Source organism: Lepidochelys kempii, chromosome 6 (assembly GCF_965140285.1).
Source record: "Lepidochelys kempii isolate rLepKem1 chromosome 6, rLepKem1.hap1, whole genome shotgun sequence".
Taxonomy (NCBI): Eukaryota; Metazoa; Chordata; order Testudines; family Cheloniidae; genus Lepidochelys; species Lepidochelys kempii.
In genome coordinates this window covers 77100409-77117418 of record NC_136385.1, presented here as the reverse complement: position 1 = coordinate 77117418, position 17010 = coordinate 77100409, and the positions used below count along the sequence as shown (strand labels likewise).

The following is a 17010-nucleotide window of genomic DNA, read 5'->3' as shown; positions in this document are numbered from 1 at the left end:
TCAATGTTCTTTATAGGGTGGCTTATCCCTGCTGACAGTTGTAATATCTGACTCTCACATGAGCAAATTAAGCCCTTCGGCGTGCATTGCAGGATTTTATACCTTTTATGTCTGGTTTTCATTCATGTTCATTCTCCCCCATACACGTGAGGATAATTTACTATACAGAAAGTCATTTTTATTTATTTTGTAAAATAAATGTTTGAGAAAGGCTAACAGTAAAATAAATTCTTGCTTTTCTTGGCTGTGCTATGATGAGGAGTGGAGCTGTGGCGGTCAATTGGATGTGTTCTGAGCCATTCTGCTTGCGCTTCTTATGGGAAGTTCACTCTGTAGTGTCCTTTTTGCTGCTTCAAAAATGAGCAACATGTGCTCAGCCACTGAATGAAGGGGAGGGAAGGCATAGCCTTGTCCCTCTGAGGCTGTGAAGTACCACCATGTGCAATGGCCAACATTCCCATTCCAGAACTAAAGAGCGTCCGTGTTCTGTCTTTCTCCTCATACCCTCTTCTCCAAGTCTCTTCATTCTGCCCAATCCACAATGCTAACCACTGTCTTTCTGGCCTCTAAAGTGCTAAAGCTGCGAGCACTTTTCTCCATGTGCATGGAGGACCCATGTCTTGACTCAGTCCACTTTGACTCCACTGTCTCATCCTTCAATTTTCTTCATTAAAACACTACTTTGGGGAGGCTTGCAGGCTCTAGTCCTTCCTTCAAAGAAGTGTTCGCTAAATAGATGACCCAGAAAACCCAAACAAACAAAAATCATTGCACCATCCTGGCATGTTAAATGTCAGCTCCAGTCTGTATGATGACCATTTAGGCCCCAGCCTTGCAAACACATAAGCATGTGCATAACATTACTTCTGTGAGTCGTTACACTGAATTTAATGGGCTACTCACAGGAGTAAAGTTTCATGCTTGATTTAATGTTTTCAGGATCAGGGATTTTAAGGAATGCTGGCCAGGGACCTTGTCCTCATGTTTACCTGCAAGAAATTGTCTTTAAAATGTCTAGCACATTTTTAGCATTGCTATATTTATAAGAAATAATAATGATAATTCTGTCATTATATAAAATCCATTAGTTGGCTGATGTTCCAAGTGTATTGCTGATCTCTGTTTCAAAAGGGTGGAAATTCACTGAACTGCTCACTTGTTTGGTTATCTATAGCCCATAGGTGTGAGGAGTGTTTTAGAGGTGAAAATAAAATATGGAGTAAAGTGAAGTGTAGTTCAAGCCAGAAGTATTCCCAACCTACTGGGACTTTTACCTGTTTGAACTATGCCTGAATTTAAGATAGGATGAATTTGAGCCTAGGTCCCTGAAGATCTTACAAGCTGATCAATTTTTCACTCAGTTACAGAGATAAGTTTGTGTGAAATAGTCACAGTTCTCATTGAATTATATTAGGAAGGTACTGATTTAGAACAGTAGCATTCCATCTTATTTGTGTGTTAAAAGAAGCTTATATCCTCCAGAGGGAATGAATCTGGTGGGTGTACTATGTAAATTAAGGGGCACAGATGATGCAGATTAGGCACTACTGTATATTCCAAAATACTAGGGATTAAGGTTGACGTTTCTAACCACATATATCCAGTGCCAGCTTTTGGCATTCAGAGATTTAGGGACAACCAGAGCATGAGGTTGCTTCTCTGACTATCTTGGCTAATAGCCACTATCCTCCATTAACTTATCTAATTCTTCTTTGAACCAATTTATACTTTTAGCCTTCACAACGTCCCCTGGCCATGAGTTCCACAGGTTGACTGTGCACTGTGTGAAGAAAAACTTCCTTACATTTATTTTAAACCTTCTACCTATTAATTTCACTGGGTGACCCCGGTTCTTGTGTTATGTGAAGAGGTAAATAACACTTACTCATTTTCTCCACACCATTCATGATTTTATAGACCTCTATCATATCCCCCTTTAGTCGTCTCTTTTCTAAACTGAGCAATCTTTTAATCTCTCCTCATATGAAAGCTGTTCGATACCCCTCATTATTTTCGTTGCCCATCTCTGTATTTTTTCCAATTCAAATATATCTTTTTGAGAAGGGGTGACCAGAACTATACACAGCATTCAAGGTGTGGGCATACCATGGCTTTATATAGTGGCGTGATATTTTCTGTTTTATCTAACCCTTTCTTAATGGTTCCTATCATTTTGTTAGCTTTTTTGACTGCTGCTGCACAGATGTTTTTGACTGCCGCTGCACAGATGAGCAGATGTTTTCGGGGAAGTATCCACAATGACTCCACACTCTCTTTCTTGAGTGCTAGTAGCTAATTTAGAACCCATCATTTTTTATGTATAGTTGAGATTATGTTTTCCAATGAGCATTACTTTGCATTTATCAATGTTAAATTTCATCTGCCATTTTGTTGCCCAGTCACTCAGTTTTGTGAGATCCCTTTGTCATTCTTCACAGTCAGCTTTGGACCTAGCTTTCTTGAGTAATTTTGTATTGTCTGCAAACTTTACCACCTCACTATTTACCCCTTTTTCCAGATCATTTATGAATATGTTGAACAGCACTGGGCCCGGTATGGATCCTTAAGGGCTCTTTCCACTGTGAAAACTGACAATTCATTCCTACCCTTTGTTTCCTATCTTTTAACTAGCTACTGATTTATAAGAGGACCTTCCCTCTTATCCCTTGAGTGGTTAGTTTGCTTAAGAGCCTTCGATGATGGACCTTGTTAAAGGCTTTCTGAAAGTACAAGTACATTATATCCACTGGATCACTCTTGTTCACATTTGTTTTTCCTTCTAAAAGCATGCCTGCCAGCACACCAGAGAAGGAAAATCCAGTCAGGCCAGATAAATTCCTCAAAGAGAAAAGACAGTCCAGGAGAGCCACTCCTGATCCATAAAACTGCTTGCAAGGGGTATACTGAAACCAGTGGGATAGTGACCAAGCCATTTGTCTCAGATATTGTTATTTATTTATTTTATTTATTTATTATGATACATGCAGGATCAGATTCTCTAACGTAGGAGGTACTCTTTGCACATCTACATGAACCTAAAACAGCCAGAAATGGCCAGTAAAGAATTTCCCCTGTACAGGGAACTCTTCTCCAGCATAGCTGCCTCCTTCCCTGTCACCTCCCATCTCTGATGAGGTGTGGGAGATGGTGGGGAGGAAGTATGACAGAGCAGACTTCTGACACACCTGATCTTTGACTAACATAAAGTTCCCCAGGGACCTTACACCAGTGTGTAAGTTAGAGCTGCTCCCTGGTAACTCTAATTTGCACTGGGGCTAAGTAGCTCAGGCCCATGGAGCTGCAGCTCCCTGACAGTCCCCCTTCTCAGTGCATCTGTGCAGAGCTTGGACACATTCAAGAATCTGCCCTGCCGGGTTTAAAAACACACACAAAAATTGGAGTGGCTAACATGAGTTTGGGAGCAAAGGTTTTAAACGGCTTTCATGTGGGATCTGGGATATTTACTCACCACTGGTATTCATGATCTGTTTTATTGTTTATTCTTTCTTTCTTCTAACACTGGCCAAACCACCTCTTTTTTTTAATAATCCCCTTTATTTGTTTTAAAATTAATGTAGAATTTTTGAAGTTTCAGTGAAGATGATGAAAGTCTGCTGCTCACTTGTTTTGTTAAATTGACTCAGCTGAGGGCAGTGTTCCCTGTTTGTAATTGACGGGGGTCATTGCTCCTAAGGATGCAGATGCAGTTGGGCTGTGCTACTGGTAGATGGGCAGCACAGTGGGGAAATTGTTGCACTTTGTGGTTGTTTTTAGAGCAGGGTGGTTATTCTGTCCTCCCAGCAAGTGTGTTACAATTAGTTCTTTGGAAAAATGGGGCAAAATTGTGTAATTTTCTTTCTGTTTTTAATCAGTTTAGTTTTTGTTGAAATTTTCTGACCAGCGTTAGCTGCAATGGCGGCAGCAGCAGGGAAATAGATTTACTCCCAAAATTGCATTTCTTTTGTGCCAATCCAGGCCGCATCCAAACAAATACCAGTGTCAGCATCTAGCTGCATGTATGCAGCATTTGAAATTGAATTTAAATATAAATATATATAGACCTCTACCCCGGGCACCTGAAGCAATGTTCTGCTTGCGCATCCTGTAGAAGAAAATAAAATACAAGCAAGCAGATCTGACTTATTCTGACTGTTAAAGGGCTGTGGTAGAAATCAGTCCACAGAAATTAGAGATGGAAAAGAACTAAACATTCATCTGGTGCATTCCTCTCTCAGTACCAGATTATTCCCTATGGTTTATAGCATATTTTTCTAGCGCTTTGTCCAGTCCAATGACTCAAACAATGGTGTTTCCACTGCTTCCCTTGGAAGTGTAATAGGTCTCACCAATAAGCAGTGATTTTCTGATATTTGGTCTATTTTCCTTTGTTTTAACTCCTGGTGAGTACCAGGTTCAAGAGAGCAGTCTTATACTATCTTTCCTGGATGATAGTGTATATGTTTATATCACATTATTGTGACTCTGTAGCTCCATTGTATGTAACTGTAAAGTGTTTATCAAAATCAACAATATTACAGTGCTTAAATTAATGCAGTTTGTGAATTACTGTACATAAAATATCTGTCTGGTACACTCACAGCACTTCATTTTGATCACTTCAGTCTTTGCTGGATATGCTATTTATCATGGTTTAAAAGGAATTAACTTTGCAAACATGAGTAAATCACTCAAGTGTGCAAAAATATGGTACTAGAACAGGGGCAATTATCTGAAAATCGTTTGGAAAGAAGAAAAAAACCCTGACTACTGATACTGAAAGGCAACAATCCTTTATATTAATATTAAAGATTGCATTGTACTCAGACAAGGGAATGTTTGGCAGTCAGTTTAAATGTTAATTATATATATATATATATATTTAGCACACTGGAGCCTGCTAAATACCTGTTTCCTTTATGGACAGAGCTTCGGTGCCAAGAGGTCTGAACCATGTACAAGTATAGATATGCTTGTATCTGCAAGATTGCCCCATTGTGAACCAAACAGCATACATTAATGTACAATCACATATTGATTATGTGGTTCTGTAGTTGTCTGGCTATATCAAAAGAAGGACAGGAGACATTTGACATGGATTTAATCAGGCCGCAACTTCATTATTAGATGTCTGGGACTATCCGGCAGATAAAAGTGTACAGTGCAGGTAACCCCATGTTTATTCCCATAATTACCCGGGTGGCTTTTATCAGCTCCCCTTCTTTTTCCATCCAGGTCCCACTAGCAAATCTATGGCTGGGACCTTGCCATCCATCCCTACTCCCTCTTAGGAGGGTTAAGGTGGGCTATAATAATGTGGGGTTGGCTCCCTGCTGTACCAATCATAGGAGTCCCCAACTGCCCCTGTTCGCTCCTTTACCAAAAACCCTTTTTAAGTCCTTTTCCAAGCCTTTTATCCGGTCACTGTATACCTTTCCTGTGGAGTACCTGCACTGGACATCCACCACAAGGAGGCTCCAGCCTCAGCCTGCTCCGGGCAAAAGCGGGGCGTTAGGGCACAGGGCTGCCCCTTTAAACTCCTCATTCTCAGGGGATGAGACACATTTTCTATTAACAATTTGGGCTATTACTCACTTTTATTTCTGTTACTTTAGGAAAGCACTTACATTCAGTGTTAAGAATTATTTAGAGGCACAAATATATTTTTAGTTGTGGTGTGTATATAACCAGCTGTACTATAACATCTGAGTTCCTTTCATACAGCTGAATTTATGAATTTATCTTCAAACTGTACACACAGTGCTATTTCTTTTTTAACTTTGTCTTCTTGGCACAGTTCTGTCCTGCAACATGATTACTGTTCTCTGTCGTGAACGATATCATTTGTAGCTGAAGATTACAGTACAGTAAAGGTGTTTTGTTTAAGTTCCACTATTGTTTGAACATTAAATATTTGTTTCAGTATTTTCCTACTATCTCTTATGTATTTACAGAAAACATGGACCAAGGTTTTCAAATATGAATGCCTGAAGTTAGGCTTCCTAATCCATTTTTAGGATCTAAGTGGCCCAATTTTCAAAAGTGCTGAAGAAGTGCTAAAAGTGGGATTTGAAGCCTGAATGAGGCTCTCTTTTTGAAAATCTTGGCCTGGATTTATTGGAAAAACTAAAGCAAAATCTTACTTTTAACCTTGTAATATTATGTGCATAAATCTGTCTTCATTAGGTGGTGCTCATGAAGGTCTTCAGCACTTGGGTCCTTATGGCAATATCCCAAATATTGTGGCTGAGTTGACAGGAGATAATATACCAAAGGATTTCAGTGAAGATCAAGGCTATCCTGACCCTCCAAATCCCTGCCCTATTGGAAAAACAGGTTATTCTATTCTATTCTATTCTATTCTATTCTATTCTATATAGATTCTTTATACCATGCTCATCATCATAGTATCTGAGCACTTTCCAATAGTGCATTAAGTCAGAGGTTCTCAACCTTTTTTGAATCATACTTCTCCTGAGCATTTTTTTTTTACTTGTGGCCCCCTTACTCCCTTACAATAGTTGAGAAGCATGGTGCATGGGGTCACAATGCCATTCAAATTTGGCCCAGCCAACCCTCCATCATGACAGGCAGATGTAGGTGTGTTTACAGGTGCCCTCAAGGCTGAGGTGTAGTGGGTCTGCAAGTCAAGCGGGCCTTGGGGCAGAGGTGTGTGGGGTTCAGCTGAGTGGTCAACTGGGGGTTGTGCTGGACCTAAACTCTTGTTTTGTAATTGGTTTGATGTTAAGTTGGCAGCAGAGTCCGTCACCCTCCAATAGGAGCTGGATTACCCCATCCCCATTCCTTCAATCCCCAGGGCAGGGTTGGGGTGATGAGCCCTGCACCCTACAGCTGGCCCCATCTCTGAGACCCGTGGAGGCCCTGTGGGGGAGTTGCAATGCTGGGGCTCCCCTGTCCCAGAGATGCACCCTGCGTGAGGTAAAAACCCCAGCTTCCCCCTGGCGCCACTCGCTGGGGCCTCCTCGAGCCCATCCCTGGCACAGCCAGGCAACCATGGAAGGCAAAGTCATCCAGGTTGCACAGGCGCCGCTGCTGCCCTGAGGGCTTGGCCCACGCCACCTGGCAGAGGTGGAGCTGCAGCTGGGTGAGGTGTGAGACCAGTGCTAGGAGGGCCAAGCCCGGGTGGCGGTACTCGATGTGGAGCTGGGGCAGCAAGCAGGGCGAGCCCTCTGGGGAGCTGGGTCCCTACCTGCAAGGATCTCCATCCCCCTCTTTGTCCACCTCAGCCACCTCCTCCAACAGGTCATGATAGAGAGGCAGCTGGGCCAAATCATGTTTGGTCTCTCATCCTCTCCCCTGGGGGGAAGTATAAGTAAGGCTAAGATTTTGTCACAGATATTTTTAGTAAAAGTCATGGACAGGTCACGGGCAATAATAAAAAATTAACATCCGATGAAGTGAGCTGTAGCTCACGAAAGCTCATACTCAAATAAATTGGTTAGTCTCTAAGGTGCCACAAGTACTCCTTTTCTTTTTGCAAAAAATTAACGGAAGCCTGTGACCTGTCTCTGACTTTTTTACTAAAATATCCATGATATAATGAAGAGCCTGGGCAGCTGCGGGTGGGCTGGAAGCTCCAGGATCCCCCTCCGCTGGTGGCTCCAAACTCCGGGGGTTCCCCCTGCCACCCGCAGTAGCTGGGAGCTGCAAGAGTCCCTCTTGCTGCCCATGGCGGCTGGGAGCTGTGGGGGTCCTCCCCACCTCCCGCCCACAGCAGGAAACCCTCCAGCTCCCAGCCCGGGCTGGCTGAAGTCATGGAGGTCTTTGGAAGTCACAGAATCTGTGACTTCCATGACCTCCGTGACTATATTGTAGCATTAAGTATAAGCAGAGGAGTGTTTTTGTTTTGGAATTTATTTACACCCACAGACTCATACACACAGGCACATACACAGGCACATACATACACTGCTTGATGTTAGAGAAAGCAAGGTCTTTACTTACCATAGGTGGTAGTGAGGTTTGTGATAGTTCTTAGTTTCTGGGGTTGTTCGTTCCACAGTCTTGGGCTGGCCCCCAAGAAAGCTCTGTTTCCTGCATGAGCTTTACCCTCATGGTAGAAAATTCCATTGTGCCAGAAAAACAAAGTGGTGTTCATCTTGGAGCTTTAGCTGATCCTTTCAGATACCCTGGGCACAATTCATAGTTCACTAAGGGACAGATCCAGCTGTGGTGTGCCCAAAGGGTTCCAGCACTGAAATCCGGGGCTAAAATCTGGTTGTTTGCCATGGGAGCTGAATGGGCTCCAATGGGAGTGAGCACTATATTATTTAAACCATATTTTAAATTTCTGAACTTAGATGTACTTTCATAATTGAGAAAAGTTTTCTGTGTGGTATTTAGTAATGGTATTTGGATGAGATACACTAACACAATTATCCTTAATCTTTTCACTAAATGTTCAGACTAGCTGTAGAGCTGTTCAGAAAAGAAAAAAATATTTTTCATAAACATTTTTGCAATGTTTTCCCCATTTTTTGTCAAAATTCTGAACATTTCCAAACAGCCCTAATGTTAACTTTATATGAAATGTATGAAGAGCTCACGATTGCTGCTATGTAGAGATAGACAAAAAGTATGGTGACTGCTTCTCTTTGAAGTAGTATCTTACATTCATATTCAGTTCAATGAACATTTTGTCTGACAGGTTTAGATTATATTTTTCCCCACTGCAGGGAAATTTTGTCTCCTGTATATTTACCCCTCAGATCTTCTGCTAGTGGTTAAAAGAGCAAGATTAAAATTGGTACTTCAATGGAATGATGTTTAAGAGACTCCCTTCTATTCTTTTTCTTAGCTAAATAACCATGATTTTGCCTAAGATGATGCATCCAGACATGAGAATTGAGAACATTCCTGGAAAAGTGCTGCTAACTGTGAAACCTTCTTTCATGGATACATTCTGAGTGGAGATTATATCTACTAATATCTCAGTAGGATGGTTTTCAGAGCCTTAAGTGGAAACTCAAGTCTGTGTCCAAGTGGTGACTGTTAAAACTATATTAAGCAAAGAAATTACTAGAGAACTTCCTCATTGAGGTTTGTGGATTTGTTTAATGGAAAACAAATCTTTCCAAGTTATTGTTTGTACAGTAACGCTGGTATCCATCAGTGCTGGATTAAGGCAATCTGGGGCCCCGAGACAGGGCCACCACAGGCCTGCTACAGCCCCATCCCTGGCTTGAGGTGATAGTGATGGGTCACCCACGCACAGCCCTCTACTCAGGAATGGTTGAGGAGCAGTACCCTACACAGCTCAGGTGTGGGGTGGTGGGGAGTGGTGGCAGGGAGCAAGTTACAAATTATTTCTGTGCTTGGTTGGTAGTTAGGATGAGGGGCACAGTGGTAGTTCAGGAGGATTTCTCCCAAGCAGGTGAGGAATAGCAGCGGTGGCTGGGGCCCCCTTTCTCTCTGGGCTTATCCCTAACACTGAGCACATCTACATTGCATTATAAAACCCATGGCAGCATGTCTCTGAGCCTGGCTCTACAGACTCAGCCTCACCCTATGGTGCTAAAAGCAGCAGTGTCAATGTTCAGGCTCAGGCTGGAGCTTAGGCTCTGAAACCCAGGGAAATGGGGGGAGAGGGGGCAGGGTTCAGAGCCTTAGCTCCAGTGCAAACCCACAGTGTCTGCATTGCTGTTTTTAGCACCACTTTAGTTCATACTTTGTATGAACCCTGCAATCCCAGTCCATAGATCTGGGACTTGCTCCCTGCATAGACCTGCTCACTAATGCCTGCAACAACAGTGGGCTTGGGAGGAGGGAAGTAGGCTACAGGCTCCAGCAATAGGCTGGAGGTCCCTTCCCCTCCAGGCAGTGGTAATAGTCTCCATTCCTCTTGGCCCATCTAAAGAGCTGCAGCGATGGCAAGAACAGTAGTCAGGAGGGAGGCAGAAAGCAAGTCCCATCTTCACAAAAAGAACTTCAGAGCAGTTGCCTAGGGCCTTGTCCCTCCCCAGACCCCCCGAAGAACCAGAAGTGGCCGTGCTGGGCTGCCCTCTCTTCAAAGGTACTTACCAAAGCTGGAGACCTCTACTATGAGTAGTAGGAGTTAGGACTCTTGTCCCTTCGTTTTCTTCATTCCTCCAGTGGAGCACACAGTCTTGTGCTCCTTACAGACTCTGGCCTCTGCATGATAGCATCACTGTGATATCATCAAGCAAAGACATTATTCCTGAACCAAGAGCCCTAGCACTATAGCTATGGTGCCTAAAGAATAATCTTACCCTTGTCCATCATTATATTGTTGCTCCTTTTCCCAATAGCAGCCAAGTGGTAGTAGATGTCCAGGGCATGGCAGGTTGGCTATCCAGTGGAGGAATCAGTGATTATATACTAAGTGGAACTTCTTTTATTTATACACATATACCAGTCCTAGAACAGAAGAGGTCAAACAGCATGCAGGGAAATCCCTTCTTGCAGGAATATCAGTCCAACATCAGTGCCCGGTTCTCAGGGAGCTACTGTCTTTATGAATTGATGCTAATCAGAGACTGAAGCAGACAGTATATTCCTCTAGCTGCTTGCACAGCTTCCTCCATGCAGAAACAGTCTCTAAACAGAACTTTGCATAGCCCAGAACCTAACAACACTGCTTGTCTTCCCAAGACCGAATACAAGAAAAAGAATTTGGAAAACTTTGTGCAACAGCACCACCTGGTGGCATCTGCCATAACAATGTTTTACAGAATGTGCCATTTTGGATTTTCCCTGCAGAGCCCAAGTGTGGAGTGGTTGCATTAATGGGTACTGCTGCATGGCCGAGTCTAGTTTACTTTTAATAGGCCAGAATGGGGATTGAGTAGCTGAGCATTTCATTAGTAAGATGTAGACTGAACATATGTCTCTTTAGACTCTTGAGAGTAAGGGAGCAGAAGCACAATCTGCTTGAGACTTATTTTCACCACAGTAAGCAGGATGGTGCCTTGTGCTTAAACTTAATTGCACCACATGTAGCCTCTGCTCACACCTCTCCTGAAGCACACTAATCTTATGCTGCCTGTTGCACCCCACACCAGGATTTGCAAATTCATAGTTATAATGTCATGATGAACTTTTGCAGCAGTTCTTTACAAAAATTAGTGAGTTTTTCAAAAAATGGACAATACACACACAGAGACATAAAAATAAAAGAATAGTTCAGGGCCTGTTTCTGATCTCTTAACTGAGATAACTCAGAAACTCCCTGGAAATCAGTGAGCCAGTTAAGATCAGTATCAGAACCTCGGTGTTTTACAAGGATTTTGAAACAATTGATTTTTCTTTATTTTAAAAAAAAAATGAAATTATGAATAATCTTATTTATATTCAATGAGAGTACACCACTTTAAGAGAATTACTTTCTCTAATTTCTTGCTCTACAGAATAATCTTTATCACTACCTGCTGGATTCTAGGCTAAAGATTTATTCATTAGGAGTGATATTCTGGCCCCAGTGAAGTCAACAGGAGTTTTGCCATTAATATCAATAGAGCCAGGATTTCACCTGAGAGAGGCAGCATAGATGTCTGTTCCAGTCATGCTTCCTATTGGCTCTTTGTCTCTGTAGACCTGTAATGTATGTAAGCAGCTTTGGTGTCTTTGTTCTTGGCAGGGCAGCTATTCTGAAGTGACCCTTCTTGAGGCATGGAAGACAAGTTAACAAAAATCTTCATTAATTGTGTCCTCTCATCTCAAAAGTTATTGGTTCCACACCAAAGTTATTAACTTTTTTTATTTGCCAATTCAACTACTGCTAATTTACCCTCTTTATCTAGTTCCATAAACAGGTCATAAGCACCTAGGTAAACAGATAGCAGAAATGCCTTTACAAAGCTCTGAACAAGTGGCAGAAGAAACTCCATGCACTGTCCTTCATCTGGGTCAATATATTTCAACACAGTTGTATTCAAGAAGGATTGTGTTGGATCATAAAAGGTTTCAAGGCCTTCCTCAAGTCTGCTTCTGTCTCTGCTGTTAGTTTTTGTCTTAGAAGTTGTTTGAAAATGGCACTTATGCTTCTGTAATACTGAGGACCGCCCTTCTCTCTTGGGGAGGAGCTGTCATCAAGGAGCTAGTCTAGGATTCCAGGTTCAGTTCCCTGTTCTGCCACGTACTTACTGTGTGACCTTGGGCAAGTCATTTAGTGTCTCTGTGTCTCAGTTCCCTGTATTATTAGGGGATAACAGCTCTTCCCTTCCTCAAAGGGGTGTTTTGAGGATACATAAATTACAGATTGTGAAGAGCTCAGCTACTTTGATGATTGGTGTCATTTAAGTATCTAAGATAGATCTCATCATAACAGCTGTAGGTAGAAAATGGCCTCTACAAAGTCCAGTTGTTCTCTTGTGATGACACCAAGTTCAAACAGCAATACAACCTGCTGACAAACATATCAGACAGGTTTGTCAGCAATTTATGAATATTAATCCTGCTGATGCTCTGAGATGCAACTTGAGGAATTGTCCATTGTATTTCAAATGTGGTTGCTGGACATATCAAAATGTTAACTGAACTGCAGATTTGCCTTTGCTGTGCAAACTTCAGCCTCAAACTGCATTGAAATAGGGGGTAAGTGCCACGTTAAAGATCTGCAGTTCCCCTGAACAGAGTGGCTAACGAGAAATGTAGCTCCATTCAGGTAGTTGCTTATTAAAGCAGATTCTACCTGGACTAACATAGGCATTCTGCCATGGGCTTCCCAAACAGAATTGCTGAAATCTCTTCACCAGAACCAGTTTGACTCTAGAGAAAGTTCCTGTGGTAGCTGATAAACTGCACAGATATCTCTTTAACACTGGGGATTTTTTTTAAAGTTGGGAGAATACAGTGTTCTGTCTAAAAAAAATTAGTCTGTGCCCTTGGTTGGGTGTGATGGTGGAGTGTGGTGGTGGGCGGAGGGAAGAGGAGTGGAATTGGAAAAGAAATAGATTTAACTTTCAAGCTGCAAATGGGTTGACCTTAAGAAGATTTTTACAAAAATTAAAAATACCCTAACCAAGCCCTTTCAGAGAAAAGCTGTGTAGCATTTCCAGTATCCCAGTTTTTATTTAAAGTTTGTATTGCATAACTGAATTTAAGAAATGTTGCCACTAAATATGAGTTGCTCATAGTGCACTGTGCAAGTTGGGAAGCAGTTAATGCTTTCTAATTGATTTTTGCAGCTGACGATGGGTGTCTAGAAAACACACCAGACACAGCAGAGTTCAGTAGAGAATACCAGCTGCACCAACACCTTTTTGATCCAGAACACGACTATCCCAGCCTCGGCAAGTGGGTGAGTAAATCAGTCTTCTTTACTTTTGCAGCAGATGGAATGTCTGCTGGGTCTGCTAAATGGTACCACACAGCTGTAAGGAGAAAGCTATGGGTTCCTTTCTCCTGAAAAAAAGAATCATTTGAAAGGAAACTTCTTAAAGAGATGTACCTACACCTATTTAAAAGAAACCAACGTCAAATTAATGGCAAAGAAAAAGTGAAAAATATATTACTGATCAAAAGGCCATAAAAGTTATAGAAAATAGAAGCCTCTAGCTTATCACCTGTTCTAAAGCATGATGACTATATACCTGATAAATCCAATGACCCAAATGGATCATATGCCAACTACAAGGCACCGATCACTAAACCTATTTATACATTTTTAGCACAAAATTTCAGATCACAACTATAGACCAGGGCCTAGATTTTTAAAGGTATCTGGTCATTGCTTCATTGTGCATTCAAGGCCTATGGCCCAGATCTTCAAAGGTAATTAAGTGCCTAGTTCCCAGTGAAATCAAAGGTGCCTAAGTACCTTTTGAGGATCTGGACTTACATGACTTAGACAGCTCAGTCCCATTTTCAAATGTGACATAGGCATAATTGACTTTCAGTAAGACTTAGGCTCCTAAGTCACTTAGACCTTGCAATGCTGAGCAGAGCAATGCCTAAATACCTTTAAAAATCTGGGCCTGGGAGACAAGTAATTGGAGACTGTACTGTTAGCTAACACACTGAGTTTTAGTATTGACTTTAGTGAGACCAGGATCAGGCCTTAAAATGACCCAGTTGAAATATCCCCACTCTGAAGCTTCCATCATGTAAAAAGAGACTCTTTTTCAATACAATTACATGGAGTCGAAGCTGTATTACAAAATTAGTTGAATTTTTTTGGACCATGACAAGATTTTGAATACATTCTGGATAACAAATATAGCAAGTAAAATAGGGGCAAAATCTTGCTCTGTTCATACAAGCAGTACAATAACTTCAGCAAGACTACTTACATGAGAATGCAGGCCAGATTTGGTCTGAGGAGAGTTCCGCTTCTTAATCTTAAAAAATACACTACATCAATTAGATGTCTAATACCAAATCTAATACCAATGTAAGGCACCATAAAGACAAGAATTACAGGTCACCACTAGTACTTGTAGAACAAATCAAGAAATCTTATACATAGTTGTAACTCTTTAGTTTAGATAAACTTATGCTAAACCAGCTTTCCATATACAGATATTGATAAACGGACATGCTTGGCAGTGCCTCCTCTTGCTGTAATAATGAGACAATGATACATCATTTAGGACCAGCCCAATTTAAGATTTATAGCCTTAATTACTTCACTTATATGATCCCTAAAATTCTAGGCAGAGTGAAGCCAAATATCCAAATATTGGAAACTCTTATTGCAGTCTAAATAATTAGCATCAAAGGTTGTAATATTAAAAACACCAGATGGTGAACTCAGTTTACTATTTATGCCAGATAACATTGTTAGTTTTCTTATTATTCATAAGTAATTTATTTTCATAATGCCACTTTGAAGACTATAAAAATATGTCTGCAAGTTTTTGGACTATAACAATATGTCAGAACCAGGGTACATCATACTATGTTGTCATTAATGATATACACTTAACCAGTTGTGGGCAATCATTAGTTAATATTGTAAGATACCTTATCTTGAGCTTTGTTGGGTTATTTTTTTAGTTTTCCATCAGTTACTACTAATTCAGGAAGAAACTTCCCACATATGGATTAAAACAAATTGTTTGCTCCCCAACCAAAATTATATGCGGCAGCAGCAAAGCCAAGTCCAGATCTTTTTAATTAGAGATGAAACAGCTGCTAATATCTATGGTCAAATGCTCTGCTGAGATCCAGCACAGTTGCCCCAATTGCTTCCTCATCATACATTGTTATATATTAAAAAGATAAAGAAATACAGCGAATGCTGCTGTTGTAAGTAGATTTTACTCTGGGAGAACTATAGCAGAAGGGCAGTCTAAAAATTACCTAACTGAGATTTTAAAAATAAGAGCCATATGATGAAGGTACAGGCCATTCAGTTTTAGGTCACTGTTTGGAATCTGGCTTAGATATGAAGTGAGTGACCAAAACTAGTTGTTCATAGCCTGTGAGTTGTCCAGTACACAACTGTATACACCCACATCATCTGACTCCTCCCAACCCTCCCCCCTCCCCTCAGCTGTCTTTAGTTGACGCATGCGTTGGCAGTTTCAGTAGAGAGGCCAAGGACTGAATACACATAAGGGATGAAATATTGTATTATTCTAAACCAGATTTCCCCAAATCGTCTGTTACAGGAGGCTGTAGAGTCCTGTAACTAAGAATCACTGCACCCCAATACCCATAGAGTCAGGATATCCTCTATATCAGCACAAAACCTGGTCCACTGTCAAGGGCACATGTTAGGGCAGGGACCACCGCCTAACCCAAGCCCCTTTTTTGATCTTGGCACCACTGGGTCAGTGAACTAACTGTTTGTTCTCCCTTTGTCAGCTCCCAGAGCAGACAGACAGCATGTGTTCCTCTAATATTAATAATCAAAGCCAAATGATAGTTGCAGGTTAAATAATGTTGATTTGTTTATGAAAGAGAGGGAAGAAATAGATTTTTAAACAAGAAAATAATGTACTTGAGTGCTTGTGTAGTTGTGGAACTTGTATATCACTCGTGTATGTGTGTGTGTGTGAGAGAGAGAGACTTCAAGTCTGAAAACATAATTTATAAAAGTTAAATAATGATAGAAATAACCTCATATGGCAGAGTCCACAGGTCCGTGTTTGTGCCAAATCTATATAGTTCAGTTATTTAATGCGGATACTAATATGCAAACAATGATAAACGTATCTGTTTATGTATAAGCATCTGTGTCAATTTGTATTTTTTTGTCTGAAACAGAAACATCCATAGATTGGCTTGTTCTCTTCCAACTCTTCTAAATAGTGATCTTTATGCTTCAGAGGGGAAGGGATCCTAAAAGTCTGATGAATTAATTTTTCTTGCCATGGAGAAAATGCTTTCTTTTTCCTTTCCAGCCATAGACCTGAGGCTGGTGAGACAACTGAGATCACATGATTCTGGTGGTTCCTGCATGTAACTACTGGTTCTCCGATCTCCTAGCTTCTGGCCAGAGAATCTTTTATTTTTTTCCTTTTTCTTCCTTTCTGGTCAGACTTTCTTTTGCAATAGGGAAGTATTTTCCATCTAGATTCAGCTTCTCTCTACCCTGTAGCTTATCTCTTAAACTGGTGACATCGATCTAGAGAGGTGCATGAGCTGTTGCTGACTTCCAGAAAAACTTCCACTGAGACAATTTAGTCTTTCACATGGGAATATTTCTTAGACTGGCTGACACCAGAAGTTTTAAACATGCTCATGCTATGGGAGGCAAGGAAAAAGAAGAGGCAATAGAGTTCTGTCAGGCTATCTGACTCATAATGATACATGTGGAGAATTAAAAGACAATGACATTTTTGAATAACATTTCTTTGTACTAAATAACATGAATTTCCATCTCATCTTGAGGCTAGAAACAGTGCTGGTTTAGTTTATCAGAGTGGGTGGACCAGAGCCAGTAAAAAAAAAAAAAAGATAAATGGAGAGCAGGAATGTAAGTGCACCAGAAGACAGAGACTTCAGTATGAAAGAAATTGCCATCCCTGATCCTTAGATCTTGTTGAAAGCCTGTAGCTAGCACTTTATAGATTTCTGTTTGTACTG

General features: G+C 41.1%; 1 protein-coding gene across 1 annotated transcript in view; it reads left to right on the top strand.

The window, feature by feature from the left end:
- LOC140913109 (neuroendocrine protein 7B2) overlaps window positions 1-17010 on the top strand; it is a 96128-nt gene that overhangs the window by 61888 nt on the left and 17230 nt on the right. Inside the window, exons 3-4 of the mRNA XM_073348847.2 lie at window positions 6184-6333; window positions 13164-13276. Coding sequence (XP_073204948.1) covers window positions 6184-6333; window positions 13164-13276 — 263 coding nt within the window. The remainder of the gene's footprint in view (window positions 1-6183; window positions 6334-13163; window positions 13277-17010) is intronic.